Here is a 13,797-nt window from a genome sequence, read left to right as displayed (position 1 = left end):
GCCAGACAGAAAGGTTGAAAATCACATGATATCACTGATATGTGGGATTTAAACCTAAAAGCAACAAACGAACAGGACTCAGGGACATGGTCAATGGTCTAGTGGTTACTAGAGGGGAGGGAGAAAAATAAATAAAATGTTAAAAAAATAAACAATAAATAAAGGGGCACACGGGCAGTCCATGCCTGGAAGTCTGGTGGGTGGGACAGGGGACTGTCATCCCTCTAGAGGGTGCTGGTCCGAGAGTCCTCGCTCTCTTCTAGGGGCTCCTGGCAGCTGGGGGCCTTGGCGGCCCACTCACTGAGTGGGCGCAGGGAGAGGCTCTGTGACGAAGTTAGCACGCACGCATGCACGCACATGCAGACCGCAGAGGTCTGGGTCGGGGTTTTAAACAGTGCAGTTCGGAGGACGGATAAACCCTCTCAAAGTCGAATCCCAAATCCTGGTCAGAAAAAGTGAATGCGAATAGAATGGCCTCCAACTTTCGTAGACGGTTGTCGGGGGGCATGGCGCTCTGAGCCGAAGGTGACTCTTCGTTGGCTGACGGGGAAGCTGGCAGGACCTCCGTTAACAACAAAAGCCTGTCCCCTGGGGAAACTCCGGGTCAAGGTCAGGCTGGGCAGGACCAAGCGCGGGAGGGCGCGACTCAGGGTGACTGTTAGGGCCATGGCTGTGCCCTTGCCGATCCTTGTGCTCCAGCCTGTCCCGAGCCTGTCGTCTTCGTTTGTGACACGGAGGGCCTAGCGCTCCCCGCTCTGAGGCTTGTCGTGTCATGTGAGAAGCTGGCTCGGGGTCGGCACTCAGCACGCACCTGGGACCTGCTAGCTGTCGCCATTAAAGGACACAGTCTAAAAGCCAGCTGAAAAATAAAAATAAAACACCCGGCAGCTTTTTCCTCCCCAGAGAAGGGAACTGTAGGGTCCTGCAGCTCAAGAAACGTGGGGAGCCGGGCCCCCCGCAGTCCGTTCTTTCCGTTCAGACTCAGAGCTGTGAGAATGGAAGGAACCTCTCAGTGCGTGCCTCTCTCCTGTCGCCTGGTGGTCCCTTCACTGATGTAAATGATTCTCTGGGTGGGGGAGTGAGACTTGACATCGTGATGGTGGTGGGGGGTGGGATGCTCCACGTCGGTCCTAGACTTAGCGTGTCGGCGACGGCGGCACAGGTTTGTGGAGTGGGGGTCTCGTGTCTGCTGTCACTAGTGGGCTCGTGACTGGGTAACTTGCACCACCCCTGGGGCTCAGTCTCGATTGCTGAGAAACGAGGAGTGTCGGGGAGACGCTTGACTACGTCCCCTTTACCCACCTAAAGACGCCCCGGGTTTCACTGTTTGTTTGATTTTTTTTTTTCCCCTTATTCTTGGGGGAAAAGGCAAAGTGAGCGAACCACGGCCATTGGGCACATTATGACTTAGGTGGAGCTTCCCAAATGATAAAGTAATCGGCGAGACAGCGCCACGCGTGCAGAATTCTCAGGAGAAATCTTTGTGCAGAGGATTCAAGTGACGGACTGAACGGAATCGGTTATGCGGGGCTCACGGGACTGAGTTTGCACACACGAACGTCACTTAGAGAAGCGAGAGGTCCCGGAGCTGTCAATACATGCCAGTGTCTGACAGTGCATGGATCCCCTAGCCAGCGGGGGGAGGGACACGAAGGTGGGCTCAGAGTTATTTTGTTGCGACCTGACTTCCCCGCCGCTTTCTCCTTGTGATGATTTCGCTCCGTTTTACAAAGTGAATGAAAATAAGGACCTTGGAAACCCACTTAATAACGATGACCACTCAGGGCAGCTGATGGTCGCCTAACGCGCGTGTGTTACTGCGTAAACCAGAGCTTCGCCGCGTTAAAGAAATTAGCTAACGATTTTATCCAACCAATGACGATTCATTTCGAAAACGCGCAGAGACCCTGGCAAAGGTCACATAAGGAGGTCAGGACTATAGACGCCCTCTCCAGAAAGAATGGTGTGGGAATAGGAGGGAGAGGAGAGTCACCGTCATTTTTTCTTTTTCTTTTTTTTTCTTCAAAGGCGAGGAAGTTAATATGATAAATTTTATATAAGACGTGCCGTGTCTGAAGAAGAAATACAATTAGAATCAAAACAGTTGTGACAGAGACCCCTTCAAGACTATCGCGTGTTGAGCATACGTAGCAAACGCCGTGGCACCCAAGGTCAGAGTGTACCATTAAGACTGGACGGCAGAGTGTGGGACTTTGGGACGTACCCTATTGCAGCCAGTGGGGAGAGCTGGAAGGCACCGCGGGGAAGAGCGGGGAGCTGGGCCATCTCTAGAATTAAATGAAATAATATGTGCGCAGTGAGCCCCGAGCCCGGCATTGTGCAGGAACGCATTAGTCCCCGCTGACCTTTGTCACCGCGTGTTACATCACACAGAACAAGGACGGCCCCGGGGCTGGAGCGAGACTACCAATGGATGCCCCTCACTGTATGTCTAAAATTTTAAGTGTTACAAATCAAGCTTGTCAATTATTAAAATTAAATGTGTTCCATATTCCTATATTGAGAGAAGAGATAGAGAGAGAGAGAGAGAAAGAGAGAGAGGAGAGAGAGAGAGAGAGAGAGAGAGAGAGAGAGAGAGAGAGAGAGAAATATACCTTGATAATGACTGAGAAGGCCAGTGAAGAATTTCGAATTCCTCCCAATCCTGCACCTGTTAAATGCTCCCCCCGCCCCCGCGCTTCCCACAACAGAACCTAGGATGTGAGCACACATGCTTTGAGCTACTTGGGTCTGGCATTCTGGGGTCCTGGAGCAGAGCTTCTGATTGGGGATGAGAGCCGAGGCGGGTATGACGGACCGCTCTGTGGGGAGAAGCGTGCTCGGAGGAAGCGAGGGGCCGGGCAGACCCCTACTCGCTTGGGTCTGAGTGGAGGACATGCAGTGGCTAATTCTCGGGCGAAATGAGTTGTGAGTTGGAGTTGATGTTTACTAACGGCTTTGGATTGACAGGAGGGTCTAGGGACGCGCACTAGACTGTGGTCCGCTAGGCCGACCTCCCTGGATCTCAGCTTCCTGGGCATCGAAATGACAGGATCTGACTTCCTCCTCACGTGTGAAAAATACTACATCTGCTGAGTCAGTCATGAGAACGATGAGTGAGTATAACAAATCAAATTAGCAGCGATAAGGCACCAAGGCACACCCCAAAGGCGAGTGGGTAGACAAACTGGGGTCCATGAGGACAGTGGCTTATCACTTGCCAATCAAAAGAAATGAGCCATGAAAAGACACGGAGGAGGCTCACGTGCACATCGCTAAGCGACAGAAGCCCGTCTGGAAAGGCCACGTAGTGTGTGGTTCCGGCTACGTGATATTCTGGAAAAGGCAAAACCGTGGAGATGATATAGAAGATCAGCGTTTGGCAGGGGTTTGCGGGGAGGGAGGGATGAGCAGGCGGAGCGCAGGGGACGCCCAGGGCACCGAAACGGTCCTGATGATGCCATCATCTTGGACATGTGTCATGCATTTGCCAAAAGCTATAGGGTATTCAATACGAAAAGTGAACCCTGAGGTACACCATGGCCTTTGGTGAATGATAACGTGTCAATACTGACTCATCAGTTTCAGTAAGCGCATCGCACTAAAGCAGGATGTTAACAACGGGGGGGAAACCGTGGGGTCTGGGGGAGGGGGATCGCGGGCAGTCTCTGCACTTGACACTCGATTTTCCTCCAAACCTAAATCTGGTCTAAAAAAAAGTTTATTCAGAAAACTAGTAGATACAGACTAGCCAGTACGGTCAAAGCAATGCTCACGTATGTGACCGGAAGAAAACCATTGTTTAGGTTCTTCCTCATGTGGAATTTGTGCAAATATCAATCAAATAGGGACTGAAGAACACGGAGACCAATAAAGTCTTATAAATTCTTATAATGTTCACTTGCCTTATAAAGGTAGAAATTTACACCAAGAAGGTAGCATTGCAGGTTCTATTTAAAATCTTCCTTGAAAGTGTGATTTCTAGAAACATGTTTTTATTTATTTCGGCTGACAGTTTCCACTTAAAATATTTGTAACTGCTCCTCTAGAAATTGTTTTTCCCATAGAGTCGCCTAGAGACTTACTGCTTCTTTTTTTTCAGCCTGTTAGCACTTAGGATGTGAGAGCTCCCTCCTTCTGGGTAAACACAAATGGCAAATGGGTGTAGACCACACGGAAGTGTCACTTTGTCCTGAGGCCGTCCCCATTTCCATCCTGGGACAATCCCGGCTTGCATCCTCTCTTCAACTTCGGTGCTTAGATGGGACCTCGAAACTGCTGCTTGTCCCTGCCCGAGTCCTTGCTGGGGCCCCGTGGCTGACGCGTGAAGCCTTTTCTGCGTGTCTAGGTCCCAGTCCGTTCCTGTGCGTCTCATTCTGGAGGCAGCGCCCCACGGTGTTGGGGGGATCATCGCGGTCACCGTGAGCACCCTCAACCGGGTCCCTCCCCCGCCGCCTCCTTTCACCTGATTTCTCAGGGGCGGTCTTTATCCTGACCCCTTCCTCTTCCAGAATCTTCCTCTTCGAGTTCCTTCCTGTCGTGTGGTTTATTTCTGCGTCCCAGGCGTCCTTCATTACTCTGAGCCCCTAAGCCCTGTGGTCACAGCAGGTGTCATCTTCCCAAACGCTCTTTCTGAGGGACTTCTGAGTCACCAGTGACTGCGCCCACCTGCCCTCGCCCCTCAGGCCTGTCGCCTGACCCAGGCCCTCGCCTCCTGATGAGATGCTGCTTTCCATTCCTCCTGAAGGACACAGTCACGGTCGGCCTCGCCCGCACTCTGCATACGCGGGCCCCTCTTTCTTGAAATTCTTTCCTCTCCGCGGGTCCCCGTGCCTCCCCAGGACCCTTCCTGTCACTTGCTTTTCCTCCTCTTCCTCTTCCTCCTGAGGAGCGGGCTTTTTGTGGGTTTGGCGCTTGAGCCTGGGTTGTGGGTTTCCTCCAACTCCTATGGTTTCCCAGAGTCCTGCGTTTGTGCCTCCCTCAGGTGTGCGGTGACCCCTCAGATGCGCGGTGACCCCTCGGGTGTGCGGTGACCCCTCGGGTGCACGCTGTGACCCCTCAGACGCCGTGCGGTCTCGCCTGGATGTGGAGCTGCGTCTCCAGGTGCCCTATTTCAGGAGAAGTCGTTGCTGGGCGCACGTGCTGCTTCTCACCTGTGTTCTCCAGCCGAGCCTGCCAGCTGGGAACGGGGCATGGTAATGACGGGAGATTTAACGTGGAGAGACGAGGAGATGAGAGCGGTTTGGGGCTCAGGGCAGGGGGAACCCGGAAAGAAGGGGAGCAAGTAGTGGGATCGAAGGGCGCGGAGAGGGGGAGCGGTGGGCCGAGGATGGACGCCCCCGCCCCCCACGAGCTCGCCTGCCCCGGCCTTGCTGGCACCTGAGGGTTCTGGAGGCTGCATTGTCTGCCAAGGGGACTTGCTAGGGGCAATTGCTTTTATTCCTATCCCTCACCCCCGGAACATTACCCAGCATTCTGTGGGAAACGCAAAACAGGAGAAGAACGAAACACGCTTCTCAAGGTCAAGGAGAGAGTTATTTACATGGAGGCCCGAGCAAGGGAGTCACAGCAAAGGCCAGGCCGGATGGGGACAAAGCCGCCCTTTCTGGGTCTTGCAAGTTGAGAGGCCGAGGGGGTGAAGGATAGAAACTGGGGTGGGTCAGTGGGGTCCAAAAGCCGTCATGCAGCGGCCAGCCTCTGGGCAGGCTTTCGAGGGGCAGCGAGTGGATTCGCAGGCGGGAGGGGGGCCTTTCTCAAAGCAGATGCAAGGCGCTCACGTCTTGAGGGGAGCTGAGGACAATACTTCGGGGCTCTGAGAGCAGCTGACAGCGCGGGCTGACCCCGTGGCCACAGGAGCCCGGGAAGGCACTGTCACGGCCACATGAGGGCGTGTGGAAAGGGCGTGGCATCACACTCATCCAAGAAGCCTCCGGTCCCACAGGACACCTGAGCGTTTGCTTGTTAATTGCTGATTAGCTCTAGTGCCCTGGATGGGGTGGGGGGTGGGGGTGGGTTGGGGGAGTGCAGCACACATTTACCATAAATCTGGACATTTACCGATTGTTGTAAATTTACCGTGAATCTAACATTTGCTGAATCACGGCTGAGTCGCACAGAAAGGGCGTCGAAGCCCATGGAAGGGGCGTGTGGTTTCTGGACCGGCGTGCAGGCACACTGGGGTTCAGAGAGCCGCCGGGCACTTTGCAGAAGAGACTGATCGGTCACTGTCACCAACATTGAGTTCCTGTCTCAGTTCACTCATCCAAATATTTTGGGGACGCGGTTCACGTGTTTTTTTTTTTTTTTTTTTTCTCTTCTGAATTGTGGTAATCGCCGGCTCTCCTAGCTGAACTGGAGCATTTATGGATTAGAGTGTTGGCGAGAGCTTCAGATGAGACAGTTTCTGAATAAAATGCTTAAAATTAAAAACCTTCTGGCCATCTCAGATGGATTTTTGCTTTAAACCATGAAAATTCCAGAATGACATACTTTCTAAAAAATGGCCACGTCGAGAGGAGCTTTTCTTCCATTTCAAATAGTAATGAAATCTTTGGCGCTCTTTCCACAAAGGATTCACACTCCTCTGCAGGTGCTAATTTTTTTTTTTTTGCCTCTTTGGAGGCAAAAAGAGAACAAGGTTGCAAAGAAACGTTCGGCGACTTATTGAAAGTCACTCAAAGCGTCAGGCATCAAATTCAGAGCCCGGAACCATGAAGAGAGATGACGATGACGAAGCCAGCCCAGAAGTCAGGCTTTTGTGTGTTCCATAAATGGGAACTGAAACTCAGTTTTCTTTTTGACGAGAGAGAAATTTCAAAGTGATAACACTGACTCAGAAGGTTCAACTGATTCGGCCTGAGGGTGTGGACGTCAGGGGCAGTGATGTAAGTGTGAGTTCACACCAGACCCACGGGCCCTGCGAAGCCATAGCGCCTCGCTCTGCTCCGATCTAAAGCTTCTTCCAGGTGTGAAGTCGTCGCACTTAAATTACGTGAGTATAGACTGACCTTTCGGCATTCAAAGGAGACGCAAATAAATGTAGGCTGTGGTTCACTGTTGATTTCTAAGGAAAACTGTTGCCTTAAAGAACAAAACAGGACGGTGTTCTCACGGTGCTAAGACACAGCTTTCCTTTCCAAACTGATCTTGGGATGAAACCCTCGTACTTTTCCATAGCGTTATCAGAGATCAGAGGAGCTTTGAGTTACTGATCTCTCTTTTACTGTAGCAAAATTAAAAAGAGAGGAAATGTTTCCCAATGCTTTGTCTTCCCTGCAGAGGAGAAGTTGCTTACTACAGAGATGACGTGTTACTGAGATTCCCATGTGGTCGGAGTTTGTAGGGGGCCGGTATAGGATCACAGGCACCGGGTAAGACCGAACGCTGTTCCTGGTTCCCAGCAGAACGGTCTTAGGCAAAGGTCACCTCAGTTTTCTCGTGGGTGAAATGGGGATAATACTGTCTGTTTCACTGGGGTTCACAGAATTAAATGAGATAATACATTCAAAGTCCCCAGGAAACTATCCGGCACAAGACAGGCTCTCAATAAAGGTGGTTTTCAAAAAAGGAGAGTTTCCTTTATGTTAAAATATATGTTCCAGCACAGATGGCTGCTTGCCTACCTTTCTTTCTTAGTAAAAAAAAAAACACTCTGGATGGCAATGTGCCTGGCTCAAAAATTCAGTTCTCCAGCTTTCCTTGTAGTTATAAAGAGTCAGAGATACATAAGTAGAAGTTTTCTGAGGGCCCGATGTGATCTAGTAAAGGAAAGAGAGCTGGCGTGGGCTCGTTCTAGCCTCTCCCTCTTCCTCCTACTTCTGACTGGAAGGTGGCTGAGAGGGCTGGGCTCCAGCAGCCATGCTGGACTGAGGAAGCCCAGTGCTGTGGATGAGGAACAGGGAGCAGATGCTGCCTAGACCTCTGACGAATGAATGACACCACGGAACCATCGTACCTGCTCCGAACCACACACATCTCACTCCTCATATATGAACCTTGTTTCAGTCATTCTTGTTTTCTGTCCCTGTTACCAGCAGCCGATGTAATTTCCGATTGACACACACGTTATTTCACATTTAGACAACTCTGATACATAGTTTTAAAAATAATTTTGTTTTATCAAGCAGTGGTACATTTAATTATTAATGGTATCTCAAAATCAAGGAAGTGGAATATTGTTTTTCTAAGTTAGGCAAGACTTTTACAAATTTATTTACTCATTCAAATTAGGTAGGAAAAGGAAATAGTTTTGTAATTTAATCCCCATACGGTTTTAGAGTCATGCCTTTTATGGAGAAACATGCAGAACTTACAAACAGTAGGCGCGCAAGAAAAATTTGTTAATTTAACACTGACATTCTACGGTAATCTGTGAAATGTATTTTCAAGGTTTTATGATTAACTCGTTTCTAATAGTTTTTATCTAACTTGTCATCGAGTACAGTTAAAAGATTGAGGACAATCATGCTTGTAGAGAAACTCTTATCATGGGCTTTTCCTGTTTCTACATTTTAAACATAGGTGCTGAGTATATGAGTTTAAAATGTGGCAGTGAGTCAGCTGACATTCACACTGAATTTGATGCTAAGGGGCCTGTGCGATTTGAGACACACGGACTTTCACGTGAGATACAGCAAACATAAATATTAAACAAAATAACACAGAAACATCAATACAAAATAAAGGCTAAAACATCATTCCCTCCTCTTACTAAGACCCCAGCCTCTCGTCATGAAGATCTGTACGGGACTCTGATGCCAGTAATGCCTGTCACGGCCTGAATGAGGTACAAAGTTATCTTGACCTAGTGCCGAGAAAATCAGTTTCAGAGATTATTTCCTTTGAGCCTCGTTCTGATGATGTCTCAGGCGCCTGCGTCCTGAGCCCTGTGCTTGCACACCGGTGCCGGGGTCCCACCCGCAGCCCCCCAGTCCCGCTCCCAGCCCTGGGTGAGGAGGAGGCAGCCCCGGGCCCCGCCTGGCAGACACCTGAGCTGGGACCGCACTGCTCCAGAATCCCGGTCTGCAGCTAATCGCACCCGCGGCAGCTGCCTAAATGACTCTTCTGTGTTCCCACGCTTCAGCAGGGCACACGTCCCCCGTACGTGAACTTCAAAAGCCTTCGCTGATTTAACCCTCATCCCCTGGGAAGGAACACGAGAACGCTGCCCTCAGAATCTCTTGAACGACCTGCTGTTTAGCAGGTGGGGTCTTGGGAGGCAGAAAGCAAATGAATAACTTTCTCCAAAAAAAAGAACAATTCTCTAGAAAAGTAAAGAGTCATTTACCTTACTTCACGTCTTCGCTAGTATGCAAAGGCGACTGTCCCCTCAAAAAGACCAGTTCCAAAATGTTCCCAGAGCAAATCATCGTCCCTATCGATTGCCGCTTTGTACACTCGGCTGTGGTACTTAATTGGTTATTTTCTTCGACACGCAAGATCTGAATAATAAATCGGGACATTTCAAAAGCAACCCGGGGTCCTCCAGAAAGTGTGATGCAAGGTTGTTCACCTTTTGCACCTCATTTCTAAAGGGACTCAGCTCCTCGCAGCCCGAGTAGCCAGCCAGCCAGCCGGTCATAATGACGCTTGTGCAGTGCCTGGCCCCTTTTTCCCATGCAGTGAACCCCGTCTGGGTGAGGCGCTGGGCCACGTGGGGCCTGAGCGAGCATCCGGGGGAGGGGTAGGGAGAGAAGTGAGCACCACCCCAAGCGCAGATGGCAGGCCCGGCAGGGAACGCTCTGTGTTCTACAAAGCGGGATTCGGGACAGCCTTCCCCGGAGACACGAAGACGGTCCTATGTACAAATATGAAGGCAGTGGGGAGCAGCCGGCGGAGCTCGGTTACCTAATGCCCTCGAAGGCAAGTCCAGGACCCAACCCCAGGAGGGTGTGTGAGTCCGTGACTCCGCCTTCACCGTCCCAGACTCGTGGATGCTTATGATCTCCAGAAAGAAATGCCCAGCAGAAAATCTCTCGAACTCATAATCGGAGATTCCAAACCCCTTCCTGCCGCAGAAGAGAAGCCTGCTCTTTCCCACGCGTCAGCACCCACGCCTGCCCGCTTTCTCTCGTGCTGGAGGTCAGGACATGCGTGATCTATTTCCATATCCTCCACGGTGCTTCGAATACCGTCCACGCTTTTCTCGTGGTCTGGTTTCTCACTGTTTTAGCTAAGTGCATTTCTTCACTTATTCCTCCCTTGAGCGTTTGTTGAGAAACAAATCTGTTGAAAACAGTAGTGGGGTGAAAGCCCTGGGTGCCATCCACGCCTTCGGACTATTCCCACGGTTTCCCCCTGATGCTTCCTGTGCCTAGAGGCCGTCAGAGGCCCTCTGTCCCCCTATCACCAAGGCGGTACCTATCACCAAGGCTTGAAATAGAAAACCTCTTCCTCCTTTGGACCTTCACCACAGGGTCCCACGTGGGGCTGCTTATTATTCTAGGCTGCTTATTATTCTAGGCTGCGTCTGATGGGGCCGGGTGACTGAGAGCAGAAAAGCAAAACAAACCATCGTCATGCCTGTGCACGGAGACCCATCCACGAGGATGTTCATCTCCGCGTTATTTAAATCAGAAGGAAAAGTTGGAAGTGTTTTAATCGTTAAGAAGAATATCCACGGACGTGAAGAAATGTATCAACAGCGTGTTAAAAATGCGGGCTACAGGACAGCTGGCGCTTACTACAGGTTAAAATAGAAAAACTCTCCTGAGGCAGGGGAGGGGGATCGAGAGTGGTGGGCGTGCCCAAGTGGCTGGCGGGGTTGCAGGCGGTTTCCCTGTTTGTGTGTATAAGCGTTTTCCATGTTTTTTACCATGATCCTGGATAACTTTTGAGTCAGGAAAAAAGCGATTTTTTTTTTTTTTTTTTAAGGATAAAAGAGACCAGGATGCGAATCATCCCAGGATGGGAGACACATCCCTTTACCTGCCTGCCGGGGCCTCGCTACCCTCCCGGTCTTAGAGAGGAAAGGAACCGTGCACACGCATTTGACCTGTTTTCCAGCTCTCGTCTCATCAAACAGATGTATGTAGCTGGTGTCACGATGTCCCTCTCTTAAAGCACTGCTTGCCCAGCAAGTCACACACTGCTGGGAATCCTAATTGTTACGTGAATTAAACCAAATTCTACCCAAACCAAGCAAACACAGACAAGGCCAGAAGTAAAGCCCGTCCCTGACCGGCCACATTAACAAAATTCCAAGGAATATTCCAGAGAGGCCTTTAGAGGAGAAGAAACCTGTTTGGGTGGAAAGAAGGCGGACGGAACGGTCGAGAGGAAGAAGGTAGAGATGGCGCCCCACGCCTCCACCGAGGGCGAGGGCGCCCGGGGCCCCGCTCCCCGCGCGTGGGCAGGCAGACTGTGGGGGAGGGGCGGCCACGGTCGGCACGGGGCTCACCTTGGTCTGGAACGTGCAGAACATGTGTGTGAGGAACGGGTGCTCGTGTTCCATAAATGGGAACTGAAACTCAGTTTTCTTTTTGACGAGAGAGAAATTTCAAAGTGATAACACTGACTCAGAAGGTTCAACTGATTCGGCCTGAGGGTGTGGACGTCAGGGGCAGTGATGTAAGTGTGAGTTCACACCAGACCCACGGGCCCTGCGAAGCCATAGCGCCTCGCTCTGCTCCGATCTAAAGCTTCTTCCAGGTGTGAAGTCGTCGCACTTAAATTACGTGAGTATAGACTGACCTTTCGGCATTCAAAGGAGACGCAAATAAATGTAGGCTGTGGTTCACTGTTGATTTCTAAGGAAAACTGTTGCCTTAAAGAACAAAACAGGACGGTGTTCTCACGGTGCTAAGACACAGCTTTCCTTTCCAAACTGATCTTGGGATGAAACCCTCGTACTTTTCCATAGCGTTATCAGAGATCAGAGGAGCTTTGAGTTACTGACCTCTCTTTTACTGTAGCAAAATTAAAAAGAGAGGAAATGTTTCCCAGTGCTTTGTCTTCCCTGCAGAGGACAAGTTGCTTACTACAGAGATGCTTATGATCTCCAGAAAGAAATGCCCAGCAGAAAATCTCTCGAACTCATAATCGGAGATTCCAAACCCCTTCGTGCCGCAGAAGAGAAGCCCGCTCTCTCCCACGCGTCAGCACCCATGCCTGCCCGCTTTCTCTCGTGCTGGAGGTCAGGACATGCGTGATCTATTTCCATATCCTCCACGGTGCTTTGAATACCGTCCACGCTTTTCTCGTGGTCTGGTTTCTCACTGTTTTAGCTAAGTGCATTTATTCACTTATTCCTCCCTTGAGCGTTTGTTGAGAAACAAATCTGTCGAAAACAGTAGTGGGGTGAAAGCCCTGGGTGCCATCTACACCTTCGGACTATTCCCACGGTTTCCCCCTGATGCTTCCTGTGCCTAGAGGCCGTCAGAGGCCCTCTGTCCCCCTACTAGTACTCTAAGGCGGTACCTATCACCAAGGCTTGAAATAGAAAACCTCTTCCTCCTTTGGACCTTCACCACAGGGTCCCACGTGGGGCTGCTTATTATTCTAGGCTGCGTCTGATGGGGCCGGGTGACTGAGAGCAGAAAAGCAAAACGAACCATCGTCATGCCTGTGCACGGAGACCCATCCACGAGGATGTTCATCTCCGCGTTATTTAAATCAGAACGAAAAGTTGGAAGTGTTTTAATCGTTAAGAAGAATATCCACGGACGTGAAGAAATGTATCAACAGCGTGTTAAAAATGCGGGCTAAGGACAGCTGGCGCTTACTACAGGTTAAAATAGAAAAACTCTCCTGGGGCGGGGGAGGGGATCGAGAGTGGTGGGCGTGCCCAAGTGGCTGGCGGGGTTGCAGGCGGTTTCCCTGTTTGTGTGTATAAGCGTTTTCCACGTTTTTTAACATGATCCTGGATAACTTTTGAGTCAGGAAAAAAGCGATTTTTTTTTTTTTTAAGGATAAAAGAGATCAGGATGCGAATCATCCCAGGATGGGAGACACGTCCCTTTACCTGCCTGCCGGGGCCTCGCTTCCCTCCCGGTCTTAGAGAGGAAAGGAACCGTGCACACGCATTTGACCTGTTTTCCAGCTCTCGTCTCGTCAAACAGATGTATGTAGACGAAGGAGCTGGTGTCACGATGTCCCCCTCCTAAAGCACTGCTTGCCCAGCAAGTCACACACTGCTGGGAATCCTAATTGTTACGTGAGTTAAACCAAATTCTACCCAAACCAAGCAAACACAGACAAGGCCAGAAGTAAAGCCCGTCCCTGACCGGCCACATTAACAAAATTCCAAGGAATATTCCAGAGAGGCCTTTAGAGGAGAAGAAACCTGTTTGGGTGGAAAGAAGGCGGACGGAACGGTCGAGAGGAAGAAGGTAGAGATGGCGCCCCACGCCTTCACCGAGGGCGAGGGCGCCCGGGGCCCCGCTCCCCGCGCGTGGGCAGGCAGACTGTGGGGGAGGGGCGGCCGCGGTCGGCACGGGGCTCACCTTGGTCTGGAACGTGCAGAACATGTGTGTGAGGAACGGGTGCTCCCAAGCCAGGGAGAGAACCCTCTTCTCCACCATCGTGCACTCCACGTCATCGTCCATCAAAACCACGTCTTTCTTCAGGGCTTTTATAGCGAAAAATTGATTGGTTTTCTTGAACTCTGCCAGGAAGACCTGGAAGGAAGGGGCGGGGGTGTCGTTTTATTCTGGAATTTGAATCCACACTCACGGAAGGAGAGACTGAGGCCCGAGCGAGATAGGTCGGGAGAGAAAAGATCCCCACTCCAACCCTCCGTCCCCTTCACGGACACAAAATAGACGCCGTCACTGGCGTGGGTGTCACCCGACACTTTCG

The 13,797-nt window shown here is 50.9% G+C and overlaps 1 protein-coding gene across 1 annotated transcript in view; it reads right to left on the bottom strand.

Annotated features, from left to right (window-relative positions):
* LOC105308675 (protein kinase C theta type-like) overlaps positions 1 to 13,797 on the bottom strand; it is a 79,362-nt gene that overhangs the window by 26,918 nt on the left and 38,647 nt on the right. Inside the window, exon 12 of the mRNA XM_023525710.1 lies at positions 13,443 to 13,616. Within this exon, the coding sequence (XP_023381478.1) occupies positions 13,443 to 13,616 (174 nt within the window). The remainder of the gene's footprint in view (positions 1 to 13,442; positions 13,617 to 13,797) is intronic.

This window comes from Pteropus vampyrus, unplaced genomic scaffold (assembly GCF_000151845.1).
Source record: "Pteropus vampyrus isolate Shadow unplaced genomic scaffold, Pvam_2.0 Scaffold612, whole genome shotgun sequence".
In the NCBI taxonomy this organism is placed as follows: Eukaryota; Metazoa; Chordata; class Mammalia; order Chiroptera; family Pteropodidae; genus Pteropus; species Pteropus vampyrus.
This window is presented reverse-complemented; position numbering and strand designations above follow the sequence as displayed.